The sequence below is a fragment of the Canis lupus genome, chromosome 10 (genome assembly GCF_048164855.1).
Source record: "Canis lupus baileyi chromosome 10, mCanLup2.hap1, whole genome shotgun sequence".
Classification (NCBI taxonomy): domain Eukaryota; kingdom Metazoa; phylum Chordata; class Mammalia; order Carnivora; family Canidae; genus Canis; species Canis lupus.
Genome location: NC_132847.1, coordinates 2,333,578 through 2,349,355, shown reverse-complemented (window position 1 = coordinate 2,349,355; position 15,778 = coordinate 2,333,578). Strand labels below are relative to the sequence as shown.

At 42.8% G+C, this 15,778-nt stretch overlaps 1 protein-coding gene across 6 annotated transcripts in view; it reads right to left on the bottom strand.

Moving 5' to 3' along the window:
- Positions 1-48: 48 nt before the first annotated feature.
- MAPK9 (mitogen-activated protein kinase 9) overlaps positions 49-15,778 on the bottom strand; it is a 51,660-nt gene continuing 35,930 nt past the window's right edge. For 3 of the 6 annotated variants that reach the window (XM_072840427.1, XM_072840431.1, XM_072840432.1), the window contains 7 exons: positions 13,084-13,249; positions 11,698-11,769; positions 8,397-8,579; positions 7,057-7,181; positions 5,930-5,993; positions 4,847-4,918; positions 49-3,179 (listed from right to left, as the gene is read on the bottom strand). In XM_072840427.1, coding sequence (XP_072696528.1) covers positions 3,037-3,179; positions 4,847-4,918; positions 5,930-5,993; positions 7,057-7,181; positions 8,397-8,579; positions 11,698-11,769; positions 13,084-13,249 — 825 coding nt within the window. In that variant the 3' untranslated portion in view covers positions 49-3,036. Of the gene's footprint in view, positions 3,185-4,846; positions 4,919-5,929; positions 5,994-7,056; positions 7,182-8,396; positions 8,580-11,697; positions 11,770-12,111; positions 12,184-13,083; positions 13,250-15,778 lie in introns of all 6 variants that reach the window. The other 3 variants (XM_072840428.1, XM_072840429.1, XM_072840430.1) reach the window with 3 other exon arrangements.

Sequence of the window (15,778 nt, the reverse complement as noted above, 5' to 3'; positions counted from 1 at the left end):
TAGCCAAGTGTCACTTAGAAACACACAAGAACTGGACATGCTATATACTTCTCTTTTAAAATGTATCTGTATTATTTTCACTAATCAAAACACACATAATATATTTTATTATAAAACATTAGGCAATGTTACTTTTGAGATCTGCAATCTGAAGGTCACACCTGTATTTACTACCAGCATGAAACACCAGAGGAGGACATTAGAAATCAACCAGACAGACTCATACATGGTCACCATGACTTACACAGTATTGAATCTGGATTAAACTGCTGGATTATCCCATCCAGAGGTTCAACCAGGGACTCTGGGTGTCAGCAGGGGGCCCTGCCAAGGGTTTTCTCCTTCCAGCATGGAGGCTCTGAGTTTCATGTCCCCAAGAGAAGAACAGAGCCCCACTTCCATTTCTGCGACCACGACTGATCAGCACTGAGCAGTCCGTGTTTCCACAATGTTCTCCTGCTCTGATAGACCCTCTCTGCTCTCTGAAACCTGCACCTGAGGTCAAGACCTGACATAGGGGAGGCAGTCGTTTCCTTTTTGACTGAAAACTAAGCCAACAAATAAAATAAACCTAGTCCCAATTCCAGGCTAATAATAAATTACCTGGTTTATAAAAATATGTGTCCAAAATAGTTACTTCCAGGGTTGTGTACAATATAAATTACAAAAATAAAATAGAAAAGATGAAAAAGTTGAGCACGTTTTAGTTCTTTTCCCAACATCAGCATTCATCCATAGACAGCAGTTTGAAACTGTCTGCAATGCACCAGGACCCTGGCACATTTTGGCTCAGGACGGAGGACCATGATGGGGGCTGAGGTATTTCTATGGGAGCTCTGCTCTCTGCGGCCAGTGGCCTGTCCCACCCTGGTGCACTCCTGCTGTCTGATGGGTGGTGGGCATGGCAGGAAGCCCACCCACGCCCAGACAAGCTCCATCCAAGAATATGCAGGAGGAATGATAACTGAGTAAAAAGCCAGTCTGCAGAGGCACCCAAGCTCCTCTCAGGATCCAGACCTTGGATGGATACAGGAGCTTCACAAGCCCTCAGCATCCCCAGGCCGCGTTCACAGAAGCCAAGGGCAGTTCATACATTTAAAAAATTCTCCTCTCTCTTTTTCTATTTAAAGATAGATTTAGTGAAGTCTTTTTAAAGAATATGTATTAGAGAAAAGGCCATTTTAAGATGTTTATATATAGATAATGATAACTTTCTTCACTATACCATCAGGCCTCCAAAGCCAAAACCATCCTGAGCCATATCATAATAGGTATTTCTCCTTTAATCCAAGTCAGAATTTCCATCTTGTACCTGAATGTGTCTAAACCTCACAATATAAAACTATTACCTTCAATAATAATTTTGTTCATCAAGGGTTCCAGTTTCCAGTGATCAGACCCACCAATAAGATACAACTGGTGCGAGAGAATCATATCTTTTTGATAATATTTATAATAAAATTTCTTATCAAAGTTCCTCCTCAGAACACATTCCTATAGAATGCTGACCCAATAGCTTCCAAAAACAGTAAAACACAAGATATGAATTTTTAACAGAATAAGCTCATGGGGCAAGCATTAGGAGCACAGGTAACCAAAAAAATGTGATCATTGTAACTCCATTTCTGCAGTGACACTTCAGTACTCAGTAGCTTAGTGAACTCTGAATAATTTCCACATCAGAAAGTCTGAAAGCATCAATTTCAGGTGAGCAGTTTTAAATCAGAAAGTACTCAATGGTTAATCACCACTCTTGAGGGCACTTCCTCCAAAAAAACCCCATGAGGAGGTTTCCCAGAAAATTCATGGGTTTCCCTTAGGAAAAGGGGATGCTCCACGAAGTGGAAAAAACCACCACCACCACCACACAGGCGTTTGGAATCACTTCGCTTCCTCGAACAGATCCAAGTGTGGGGAGGTTGGGGGTGGATGGATGGGGTTATGTGGCTTCTTTCAGCAAAGAAAGAAAAGCCAAATAAGAACATTAGGTTGGAAATTGGAAACGCTGTCCTGGGAGATGGTGCACCTCCCCAGGAATGAGGGAATGACCCTGACCAGGCTTGGGGAAAGCAAGCGCTCAGGAAGTCACCGCAGTCAGCTTCAGTGACCGTCTTGTCAAATTCTACTCTCACCGCTAATGGACTTGAGAATCTGCCATTGTGTTGTTGACATGAAGTGTTAGGTGCCTGATCAAGAAGGCGAAGTTTTAGGTGGGATTTTAAATTAATAAGTCCAGAAGACCAGGAAAAATGAGTGAGGGTAGATTAGGATTTTAAAGGTATATCTGTCTTAGGCAGCACAAAACTTAAAATTTTATCATGCAATAAAGATGAATGTACACTCATCCCAAATTCAGACAATTTAGAGGAAACAAAGTGTCCATATAAATGTCTAGATTTCAGCAGTGATAATTCTCAGCCCAAAACATGAAAATTTAAAAAAAAGTTGTATTTTTTTATTAAATAGATTTAATTATATTCCTTCTGAAATACAAAAGATAGAATAAATTGTATCATAAAAGGTAAGACGTGATAATATGATGGTGGCCAATTAACACATAAATCTATTTTTTCTGGACAGACACCAAATTACTTGAGAGGATTAAGAGATCATTCTAGAAGCAGCACTACCTGGAAGATTATTTGGCATTTAAATACTGATTTCCAAAGTGCTAGATGGCAAGTCTGAGCAAGCACATGTGGTCACATGCATGTAAGTCCCAACAGTTATGAGGATGAGAAATTGTCACTATGACCGCACAACTTAAAAAAAAAATTGTCTATTCTAATTGCTCACCTGAAATGACCTTGAACAAAATCTCTAAGAGTGTGGCTTGCACGTGTTTTCTCCAGACATAATCTGCTTCGTTGTAGAATCTAGGCAGGCAATCCTATTAGAACTGAGTAGGGGCAAGGCATCGTGTTTCTTACATGCAGAACATGGAGTTTTCTGTTTGGTTCCATCAACCCCCAAGCATTTCAGGCCCATGGAAGCGAGAGCTCCTTCACTGTTGACGAGCTTGTTACTTGTGACTTATCATCGGCAGCCTTCGAGGGGTCCCGTCGAGGCATCAAGGCTGCTGTCTGTGTCTGAGGCCAGCGTCTGCTCCGTGGACATGGATGAGATGTCGTTGATGGATGATGACCGGGAAGGAGTGGCATTGCTACTTACTGCTGCATCTGTGCTAAGAAAACCAAATATAATAAAATCTGAGGCACGACACTGCTGCAGGTTCGGGCAGTGAGACATGAGGCCTTTCTCAGCTCCATGCTTCTGTGGCCCCCCAGCCTAACTGCTCGTACTAACAACCCATGAGCCTGCTACACGTGCCCAACTTTTTCTGGAGTCTCTCTTTGGGTCCAGTATTCCAAAAATTTCTTGTCTGTCCCTACAACATTCTCCTTTTCTTCCTAGTGGCTAAACATCACATCTGTGCATGTGTATAATGTTTGAAAAATATGCTTCTTTAAAAAAGATATTAATAGAAAATTGCTGCATCTATCCTACAAATATAGGTGTCACAAAAGGCTGAAGCCCAAATAGGGTTCAACGGTCATCAGACATTTCAGCTATAATCATCAACACTTTGTCCAAGGGAAAAAACAGGAACCTTTGAAGAATTCTTTTGTAATATAAATGGAGTGGAAAGAAATCAGAGAGGGAGACAAACCATAAGAGGCTCTTAACTCTAGGAAACAAAACTGAGGGTTGCTGGAGGGGAAGTGGGTGAGGGGATGGGGTAACTGGGTGATACACATTAAGGAGGGCACGTGATGTGATGAAGCACTGGGTGTTGTATGCAACTGATGAATTATTAACTCTACATCTGAAACTAATGATGTACTATATGTTGGCTAACTGAATTTAAATTAAAAAAAAACTGTTAAAGACTGTATACAAACAAAAAAAAAAGGAAAAAATTTAGTGGCCTCTTGTTCATTTTATTTTTGTTTTCTACATCCCCAATACTGATGTTTTTGTTTTTTTTTTTTTTTTTTTCCAATACTGATGTTTTGATTTCTGAAGTACACAAAACCATGCCATTACCGACTGTCCATATTTTAGGCTGGTTTGAGCAAAAATAAAACAGTCGAGCTCTTGGAGGCCAGTGCTTGCATTCTTAAATTTGTGCCTGATTAACCACAGCACCTAAATCTGTGCTAAAGTTACATAATCTCTAGATGCTTGACACATATGTCATGCTGAATATAAAATTCAAGAATGAGTACACGGTGCAATCTGCACTTCTGTGTGCGTGTGCTCCTGTGGGGGTGGAGGTGGGGGGTGGCAGAGGATGTGAAGTGAGAAGATAAATACAACTCAAAGGAGTTCACTTAGGAAGCAGGTGGGATCCTACTGACACATGTGTTAGGTCTCTAACAGTCACACGGTGTGAACAGATTCCCAGGCAGACCAAGTACAAATACAGGAGAATCACATGAATGATTTTCTCAAAAGAAAACCAAATTCCATTTTGCTTAGATTCATGCTAATTTTCTTTAATCACTGTGTGTATGTGTGTGTGTGTGTGTGTGTGTGTGTGTGTGTGGTGGTACAAAGAGGGTCACACAAATTGGTAACATTTTAAATCAGCTCCCTCATCTGTAAACTGAGCTGACAGCAGCAGGGACAAGTGCAGAGCAGGGATGTCTATAACACAGTTTAGTGCCTGTTACATCAGTAACCCGTTAGCTGCTGCTACCACGACACACTGAGACAGGAAGACCATCTACCTCGGGGAGCTTTCAGGCCCAGTGCTGGTCAAGCCAGCATTTAGCGCACTGCTGCCAGTTTGGAAATGGGGTTGAGGGGGTGCTAAGATCAAACTATTAAAGCAATCACTAACCTGAAGGCTGATCTTTCACAACACCATTCTTGCTTCTTTCTTCCCAATCCAGCACTTCTTTATAAATCAGTTCTTCAAATGGAAATGCAAGTTAAAAGGCTTCATCAGTTTCTTTGTGTCTCTGAACCCTGCTTTCTAATCAATCAGAACCACTCCAAGGGCACTGTGATGCCTTATTTTTAATTATGGTATACAGTTAATTCAATAATATCATCTGGTTAACTCAATAGTATCACCTACAAAAACCAAAACACCCACGTCTTTAACTCAACTGTTAGGGCAGCCAAAAACGTAGGCAGTTCTGAACCCACAGGGGGTTTTATAAGGGGCTGGAGACCAGCAAAAGGGCTCTCACAGAGCATTTCAGAGTACTGGATGCTTTCACACTGTTTGCACATGTTTCTCTCCATTGTTACTTGGGATTCTCCAAAAGGAACTGATATCTATCTATGGGTGAGAAGCCCCTCCAGACTGGCCAGAAATTAATCCAAGTTCCTCAGTCATTTCTTGGCTTCAACCTCCATTTCCTTGATTCTGATTTGTGAGAAAAGCTAACAACATACTAAGGAAGCATTAGGGGTTCTTAAAATTTTGGCCTTTGTGAATCAAGATGAGAACACTGCAAACATTTCTGGAGGCCTATGAGCCAACCGTTGGCCACAGGCTGTGCCTGTGTGTGTCGGCCTGCTGAGCATGTGTTCATGCAGGTCATGGCACTCTGGACGCCCCGGAGCAAGGAGACATGATCTGCTTGGGCAGGGCACATTGCCACCTTTGACCTGCACTGACCATGGTTCTCAACTACTACTGATTCTGCTTCTTAATGGAAAATTGTTATTTGACCTCCTGATTATGGGTTTAGTTTATTGTGGGTTGTTTGGTTTATCTTACAGTCTTCAGAAGCAAACAATATGCAATCCATACCTGCTCCTCACTAATTGTTATCTGCAAGTTTCTTCTGTGCTAGGGATTGTGAAGAGATGGGCTGAGAGGGGCTGCATGGTCCCTAGCTCCTACCCTAGGAAGGCTACTGCTGAGAGTAAAGTGCCGCAAGCGAGTGGCAAAATCAGCTCTGTTCTTTACCTTTCCACTCTTCAATTGCATGCTCTCTTTCTTCCAACTGGGCATCGTAAATCTGAGGTGGTGGCTGAAAATTAAATTACATATGAAGTCAACAGTTAAAACCATAACGAGGCATGAAGACACTAAAATCACCAGGGAGAGTCTAATCTATGTATCATGTGGCTTTCATTTCATATGTAGCTTTTTAAAGATTTCTTTATAAGTGTGATATTACATCATTTTCAGAATCAAAATAATTAGAGGGAAATTAGCCCCCCCCAAAATGGAGCTATTATGGTCCTCTTAATTATAACATGACCTCAAGACACCCTAAAGGCATCTGTCCAAATGTAACTATAAAATCAGTAATTTGAGCCACTTCCTAGAGACCAGTCCTGGATAAGGACATGCCAGCTCAGGTTTACAGTTCATGTTAGAGCCCCTGTACCCAATCCGCAGCTCACATTGGGCCATCCCAAAAATTTCCTTAAAAATCACATGCTTATTATAAATGGGACTTTCATATGAAACGTTATGTTTCTGTGGTGGTTAAATCTACAGGCCAAAAAAAAAAAAAAAAAAACTAAAAAAAAAAAAAAAATCTACAGGCCAGCCCTAAAATGAGCCCACCCCTATGCCAGTTATCTCGCTTACAGCCAGAGATCACCCATGCTGGTGCTGCTAAGGGAAAATGCGCCTGAACACTGAGCTCGGAAGTGGAACTCGCCCAGCAAGTGCCTCTGGGAAAGGATAAATAAACTTGTGCTTTTCAGCAAGTTTCTTAAGCCTCTCTGAGGGGGTGGCTTAACCAAGGTGTTATAGGCAAAGCACATGGCACCTTGCCAGGTACACGATGGAGGCTTAGTAAACCGTGTTATTACACTCATACATCAGCATCTGCATAAAGGAAGACAATGCTATCACCACAGCAGAAGCATGTCCACCCCTAAAGTACACTGAGCGACAGCCCCAGAGCAAAGGTCCCAGAAGCAGGCCAGGTCTTGGACAACCCCTGGCCTCTTTGTATTCGGGAGTCCTCTGAAATCTAGAACTTGCTATCCTTACTGAGGCCATTCTGGAACGACAGAAGATCCAAGGAAGCGGACTCCCTGCCTTTACACACGAGTCTTTCCGAAACAGATGCTTACCGCTTCAGCTTCAGCAGGGTCATACCAAACAGTAATGTAAGGGTGACGTAAAGCTTCATCTACAGAGATCCGCTTGTCAGGATCTATCACTAACATTTTTGACAACAAATCTCTGGCTTGACTCGCTAGGATGAAAACAAATATCAGATTAATTAATAAATTAATGCTGAAACATAGAAAATCACAGAGAAAATGTGACAGTACAGATAGAACAAAGATGTATTAAAACTTGACATTTTTGATAGGTTCTGGATCAGCTGAGGCTTTTTCTTTAAGAATAAGCCAAGGAGGCACTTTCACTACAAATCTGGTCTTCCAACTCAGGTTTCTTGCCTCTGGAACTGGGAGGGGAGGAGTGGCAGGGCCTGGGAAAAGGGTACCAGGTGGACACAGGCCAGCCAGAGGCTGACATGGTGCCCGGGGAATGCTGCCACCAGGGCAGGCAGGGGAGCTGAGATAAGGATGGCGCTGCCTGGAGTGCAGGCACAGAGCATGAGCAAGGCTTTTCTCTTGATGGCCCATCAAAACAAAATTAGAACAGGCTTTTTAAGCCATAAAACAATCTCACATTTGCACACCATAGAATACTTTACAGATACCTCCGCTATGACCACAGCTATATATAATGTTGGAAACAGACACTTAAAAAAAAATCTAGAGGTTAGTTGCTAGAAAAAAACCAACAAGCTCAGTAACTTAGTCAAATGTAAGGCTCACATAGGTTTAGGCAATTAAAGTTCACATGGGTAGGCAAAGGAGAGACAGAGCTTTTCTGACCGAGGCAGTTTACCCTGATGTGGAGAGAAATTTATTCTTTTAAATCATGTTTTTGGTGACGGGCACAGGAGAAAGGGAGAAGCAGCTTTTTTTTTTTTTTTTAAAGATTTTATTTATTTATTCATGAAAGACACAGAGAAAGAGGCAAAGAAGTAGGTAGAGGGAGAAGCAGGCTCCCTGTGGGGAGGCCAATCTGGGACTTGATCCCAGGATCACAACCTGACCAAAGGCAGATGGTCAACCACTGAGCCACTGAGGCACCCACTTTTTTTTTTTTAATCAATTATGGGCTAGAATCTTAATTCAAGTGTTCCATGGACCTGAAAACTGTGTGAATTCCAATTGCTATAATTAACATGAGTTTTTCAGACTGACGTGAACCTTTTTGTTTTGACCAAAGGTTTCCATGAGGCCATTCTGTTGAGGACAGAACTTTTAGGTCTAGAAGCCTTCAGGCTCACCTGTACCTCACTCAATTTGAGGGCTTCCACTATTTTATCTCCCCACGTCCAGGGGTGTCAGGCTGCAGAAACAGGTATGAGGGAAAATGAAGGGCATCTTACTTTTAATTTTGTCTCGTTCGGATTCTGATGGGAATATCCAATCTGGGAAGAGCTCTTCAAATTTGATTCCAGGGTATTTCGGTCTGTTTTCTACATAATTCCTCACGGTTGGCTGGAGTTTCTTCATAAAATCCGCAGACGGCGTTCCCAGCTGCTCAATGACTTTATTCCACTGATCAATATCTAAGAAGTCTCTTGAGGAAAATATAACTGAAGGACCTTACGGTTGCATTACACAGAGTAGCATCATTCACAGAAACGCTAAAATCCTCTTTCTACCTGCCAACAGGTGATTAACGAGGCTACCCCACTGGGGCAGCACAGGTATTCTGAAATAATATTGAAATACAGTGTGGGTTTCTGAGACTACTTTTAAAACCTCTGCACCTTTCTAAACTCTGATCACAGTTTATTAGACCAACACCTCGAGGGATGTATGCCATGCCCTTCTAGATCAACATAGTTATTCTTATTACTAAAGACTACCTGTGACAGAAGTGATTAAAGGTGAAATTAGGTAAAGATGACTTAGGCAAACCAAAATCAATTTTCACACCAAGGTGTCTTAAATTTGAAAGCTCCCTGAAGTAGACAGAGTAGAGTCCTGGGTTCACGCCTGGAGAAGCAAAGGCCCGGTGCAGTGCATGAGCTGGGGCTTGGGGCTCTTGGAGCCCAAGCCTTGTCCTCTCCAACAGGGCCGTGAGCCACCCTGGAGCTGCACTTAGATGGACAACTTTGCAGGTCATTCTCTGATTGTCATTGCAGGACCCAGAGCGCATCTGACTTCCTTTCAAAATACATGCCCTGGGTTTCAGACTCCACCACACTTGCCGCACAGCAGGTGCCAGGCCCCCAGTCTTCCCTGGCTCTTCATCTGACTTGTTCATAAAATGTGAGAATACAAGCGTGGCCTATTTTCCAGAGGTGGGGCTTGGCATAATAACTGGCATCATGAACTGGAAAGGAATTCTGAGACTGTAAACAATTATACAAAAGGATGTAGGAAAAAGAAATCATGGAAATAGCAATGTTTAAAAAGCAGTTTTCAAAAGTTAAAAAAGAAAATCTGATTGAGGTCTGTCTCAGAAAAACAGTCACATCACTGTGAAGGAACACAGGACGAGAACAGGCTCTCAAGATGGGTTCTGGCCTCTGGAGTAACGCATGTTCTCCTGCTTCACTGAACAGGCTCACGAGATGGGTTCTGGCCTCTGGAGTAACTAGCATGTTCTCCTGTCTCACTCCCTCATTTCCTGCGTGCAGCTGTAGCAGACTCCTGCAGCCCTCCAGCCCTTCTCGCCACCCTCCCTTCCCCTGGGTTATCCAAAACAGTCCCTCATCTCCTGCTTCTATTCTTGCTGGGACAGTCGACCGGACTTCCATGCAGCAGCTGCCATGACCTCTTCGAACCTGAGTCAGATGGGAGCCTAGAAGTGGGTAGGCGCTCAATGTCTAGTGTGTTCACGATAAAGGGTCATTTCTGTAGACTGACTCAGGGCAGGTGGGAAAGGAAAAGTCAAACCCAACAAGGCTGGCTGGTCTTCCGGCTGTGTGCATGCATTATTGTCCCTTGGTGGCTATGGGCCTCTGGTTATACTGAGCAGGAGCAAGGCTTGGGGAGGCCCCGACTCACGAAGGTTGTTGCATGGCGCCCCATGTGCTGGAGGAGGGCTGGCTGCAGCTCCCTCCCTCTGCTGGGCTATTGTGGCCACAGGAGGTCCCCCTCTATCCCAGGTCATGCATCTGAAGCAAATCTCAGAGAACTGCAATCTTGGTGCCAGAATCTTTTTCCATCCTAGCAGTTTTTAATCTACTGTTTGAAAGAGTGGGCAAAATTGCCTTTGCAAAATGATGTTAATCTCTGTGTGTATTTTGAGAATGACATTAGATGGCCTTATATATAAAACTATCAATTACCAATACTGCAAGATGCTAATATGTAAGGAAGGATTTTAAATTGCTTAAAAATCCACCAAAAAGTATCCAGTTTTTGTACTTTCTGAAGAAAACATTTCTTAATTAATTCAAAAAAAAAAGAAAGACACAAAATGACTATGAATTGAGACTGAACATTAGGTAGATATTTCTAAATTATTTCTCTTTAGAATATATCAACTTCTTCCTTTTAAGCTGAGTCTGTTTCCAAAGAAAGACCTCCTTATTTACAGTTTAGAACAAGCGAATCAAAGCAAAGATTATGGAAAACTGCTAGGAAATTTATTAGAACAAATAAAATGCTGTATTCAACTTCACATAAAATCTGTGATATGAAAAACATCAAGGAAGGCAAATAAAATGATAGGAACAAAATCTTTTCATTCCATGTTTGTGTTGTAAAGAATTTATACTACAAGAAAATCACCCTCATAAAATTATAAAAAACTAAAATAATTTCAATAAAATACATTTAAACACTGACTACACAGCTTGAGTTCCTTTAAAAATAACCATCAATCTGCCAACAGACAGAGACTACTTTAGGCTTTGATAACAAAAAAACAAAATCAAAGACTAATGAAAATCGTAAGTGGTTAGAACACAAATGAAAAAGGGAATATGTCAGAGTAAAAAATGTTAAAGATGGAAGAATATGAGGACCACGAGGAAAGAAAGCTCTTATAACTGTTCTATTGTCTCTTTTGCTTTATGCTCTATGTCATTGATGTGATTTGCTGACCACAGTATAAGTTAATCTTCTGCATCATGTTTGTTTAGACTTCCCCAAGTGTGTCACAAAAGAACCTTCTAGATGGATCTTTAAAAAACTTCTATAAAATGTCAACAGGCGAGAAAATTAATATACTGTTCCTCACAAACTTTTCCTTTTGGTCTCTTTTACCTCAGTCTTATGTAGCACGCTTCAGTTCTTACTTTGGGGGAAGATATTTCAATCCATACTGATAACTAACAAAATGGTATAGTAAGTAAATGACACAATACTGGTCTATTAAATTTAGACAGCAACTTCCCTTGTTAAATTAACTCAGTGAACTAAATAAGCAGTATTTTCATTCAAATATCAGAATACATTTGTCAAAGAGTAAATCAATTTCTAAGCTATTTTTAATAAAATTAAGAATATCATCAGTTTAACTTAATTCTAAGCCTTAATAAAGTCATTACAGGTAGTCAAGTGAAAAAGAAAACAGAAACCTGAACCATTTGGTTTGTGACACTAATTTAACAAACATAATAAAGAACCCCTTAGGACACAGTCTAGAATTACAACATTTTCCATTTGAGCTCCTGCTGCCTTTCGCATTTATGGAAAGCATGGCCGGGAGCGTCCCGGGAAGGATACGATCAGTGCCTTGGAATATCACACAACCTTTCACCAGCTCTCCCATGATGCAACCCACTGACCAGATATCAACTGAAAATAAAATGAAATGACAAAATTATGAAGTGCCATGAACAAAACAAAGGTGAGGAAAAGGAATTCTAACAGTGTACTAAACACACAAAAATGGAAAAAAATTTCTAGCTAAAGGTGAGCTTTTTACACAGTGTGAATGATTGCTGGCTGCTACTTTGGCCTTCAGCTTGCAGCAATCTGGGCTTTAGTGTCAAAGATTCCAGTACTTTATGGCTGAAAAGACAAACAAAACCCCAGAAAAAAGAGGTGCCTGTCCCCACAAAGCTATCTGTAGGCCACATGCCCTCCCCCCATGCCCACCCCGGTGGCCATTGCGGGGGCTCTCCCTGTGAAGGATACAGTCTCTTCCTGGAAACAGGACTTTATGGAGGACCATTTCTGCCATGATGCACCCGACAGACCAGATGTCCACTACCAAACACCAGGTGATTAAAACCAGCCAGAGACCCCCATGCATCTTTCTCAAACCCCCTCCCAACAAAGACAAACCCAGCTTGTCAATGGGAGCTTTTGTGAAATACGGACACAATGCTTCCTAAGTAATCCTCTGCTAAACTGCCATGTTGGCAGGTCTTCACAGGGGTGGGCTTGCTCATCTAGGCTTCCTTGGGGCCCATCAGAACCCCAGGCCTCAGATGGCTGGACAGAGGGCTATTTAGTACCTCTCCTTGGCGCTGGTGGGAGGAGCCAACAGGGCCAACACGTAGCCACAGAACCGTGTCTGTCAGGCTGGGAGCACTGGTTACAAAGCACGTATATCTTAAAGCATGGCTCAGTCCAGATGACCTGTGCAAACTTTCAGACTCAGCAAATAACTGTGATTGAGCTCTTTTTGACAAATTTGTCAAGAGCTCAGTTACAAAGGGCTCTGGTATCGGTAGGGTAAGTTTTAATGTTAAAGAGCCAGTCTTAAACAAAAGAGAACATGTATTATTCCATTTGTACCAAGTTCAAAAATAAATAAAACCAAGTTTTGGCCCCACGAACTAGGATAATGGCTCCCTTTGGGGTTTGAGACCTGGAGAAGGTCTGGGGAGGTTCCGGGTACTGCTGGCGGTATGGGTCCACATACTTCTCTATACTAAATACATTATACTTTGAGAAAATATTCGTTTTGAAAGTATATTTGTAGATATGGGTGACTTCTGCCAGTGGAGACGGGAGATGAATGACTTCGAGTCTGTGGGCCATGACAACCTGCGTATAACACAGCCCCCACGTGGTGTTTCCTCTGGCTCAGGGGACCTGGCTAGTGGTGAGCTGCAGCCGCACAGGAGCGCCACAGCCTCTGCCGGTGCTGCCCACACTCACCATTCTCTTTGTAGCCCATGCCCAGGATGACTTCAGGTGCCCGGTAATAGCGCGTCACCACGTACGGTGTCATCATGAAGTTGGTGCATGCCGTCCGGGCCAGGCCAAAGTCAAGGATCTTAAGCGTGCAGTCTGATTTTACTACGATGTTGCTAGGTTTCAAATCCTAGGGCAGAAATGGTTTAAATGAGTGCAACAAACCAGAGCATGCTAAAGAGACAAGCTTGTGTTGGTGGGGATTTGTGAGGCCGGGGTCTATGGAGGTACCTGAGTCCTGGGACACTGAGGAGGGTTAGCAATGAACCCTGTGATTTGGGAAAACCCTACTCTCTCAAATTAAAATGAATACAAATCAGCCTGCAGAAGTCAGATGGCTGCCCTCATCCCTGTGTGAGAAACTTCATGACATCCCTTTCCTTAAAATTTCCTCGGAGCTGCCACAGAACCCACTTATCCCTCCTCCCACCTGTTCATTCTTCAGTTCCCAGCTGTCCCACAGAAATCTAATGCAAGCCACACACATAATTTACATACATTTGCTTGTAACCATCTTAAGAAGAATGAATATAAACAAGTAGGTTTTAATAGTATATCTTATTTAACCCAATATATCCATAACATTATTTTAAAACATTAAGCAACATCTAGAAATTATTAATGAGATATTTCACATTCTTTTTTTTGGTACTGTCTATGAAATCCACTGTATATTTACAATTAGAGCCACATTCTGAGTCTCCACAGCCCTATGTGGTTTGTGGCTGCCATACTACATGGCATGGGGCTACAATTCTCTGACTCTGCAATCTTTGAACAGCTCCTTCTTCGCCCAGAAAAAAGAATGCCATGATCAGCAAGCCCACCCCACTGCACACACCACCTGTGAGGCAGCCCCATCTCCCCCTGCCAGTGCCAGGTCTGTGACAGGAGACTCTGGCTGTGCTCTCAGTAATCAGAGCCCAGCCGCATACAGCAGACGCTCAGGAAATACTTGCTGTGTGAACACACACATCACACTCCCCTCTACCCCACACCCTGAACATATGAACAAATTTCCAGAGTCTCTTCCCACAGGAAGTCCTGGGCCTTCCTTCATGGTGAAGCCCTCTCTGTCCCCAGACCCTTCCTCAGGCCACAGGGATCTGACTTCTGCCTGGGACAGCAGCCTGCAAACTCACCCCAGAAACTGCCTTCTAAGCTATGCTCATCTATTCTCTTCACAAGTCATGCCACACAGGAGGACCTGGGAGGACTCCATGTGGGGTGTCAGGCCCTGCATCTAACACTTTCCTGCACATTTGGGTACAGACAGGTGTGCAAGAGAGTTAAAAATTACATCAGCTAAAATTATGTTTCATGACTATTAAATGTTCTAAACTTCCTGGATTCAGTATAAATATGTTTGAAAAATGCAATGAAAATTCCCCACCAATTCCCAAGCAGATGCTCTGGCCTCGTTGGCCCCAGAACACTGCGTGAACACTACCTTCTCATATGTGTGTTCTGATGTAGGGGAGACCCAGGGGGTACCCCCACCCTGTACCTGCAACTGCTAGTCGGCCCCTCACACACACCAGCAAACCTTTCCCCTGAGGAGGCAACCATGCAACTAAGGCAAAGAACCAATTTGCTTCTAGTTTCTTTTTTTAAAACCAAGCCTGTGGCAAGAATAGGAATTTTAGAATACAGCTGAGTGAAGTCAGTCGCAGAAGGACAAACATTATATGTTCTCATTCATTTGGGGAATATAAATAATAGTGAAAGGGAATATAAGGGAAGGGAGAAGAAATGTGTGGGAAATATCAGAAAGGGAGACAGAACGTAAAGACTCCTAACTCTGGGAAACGAACTAGGGGTGATAGAAGGGGAGGAGGGCGGGGGGTGGGAGTGAATGGGTGACGGGCACTGGGGGTTATTCTGTATGTTAGTAAATTGAACACCAATAAAAAATAAATTAAAAAAAAAGGAATTTTAGAATACAGCTTGCTAACAGGCGAAATAATGCTCAACTTCGTGAAAAAAAAAAAAAAGTTTTTAAATGTCCAAATGACAAGGAACTATAGTCTCCCGTGTGGCAATGAGCAAAAGAATGACAACAACCAGGGCTGGTAAGAGAAGCTAACATAGAGCCTTACACTGTTGGCTGGGATGTCAACAGGTGCTTTCTTTTTAGGAAGCTGATTTTTTAAAAATTTGAAATGTCTCTACTTGGACACCTAGCAGCCCCTGAAATCCAGCCCGGCCTTGATATAAAGTGCAACCACAGTGATAAGAGTCAGTGGAACAGCTCGCCAACCGCCCACTCAATGAACCGCAGAGTGAGCTAGAAAACATGCCCGGCAAACGTGCCCGTCTCCAGCCACTTCTACCCTTGGAAGATTCTCCTTTTGCACAGATTTGGGTGGAACAACACACTTTCCTGCCATCTGCTGGAAAACTATGGTAACAAAATGCAAATCAAGCTGCTTGAGGATGTGGCCGGCAGTCCTGGCAGGCTTGGGAGAGGCAGCTGGCAACTGGATGCCTTTCACAGGCATCCGGTTGCCTCTCCCACTTCCACAGCGCTCTCATCAGCCTCCACATACAGCCAGCAGCAGTTTTCCTGAACAAAGTGGACTTAGAGCTTCAAGGTGGCAAAGACAGTTTTGCCCCTTCAAATCTTGAAAACCACTCCAAACAAGGAAAACAAGAAACA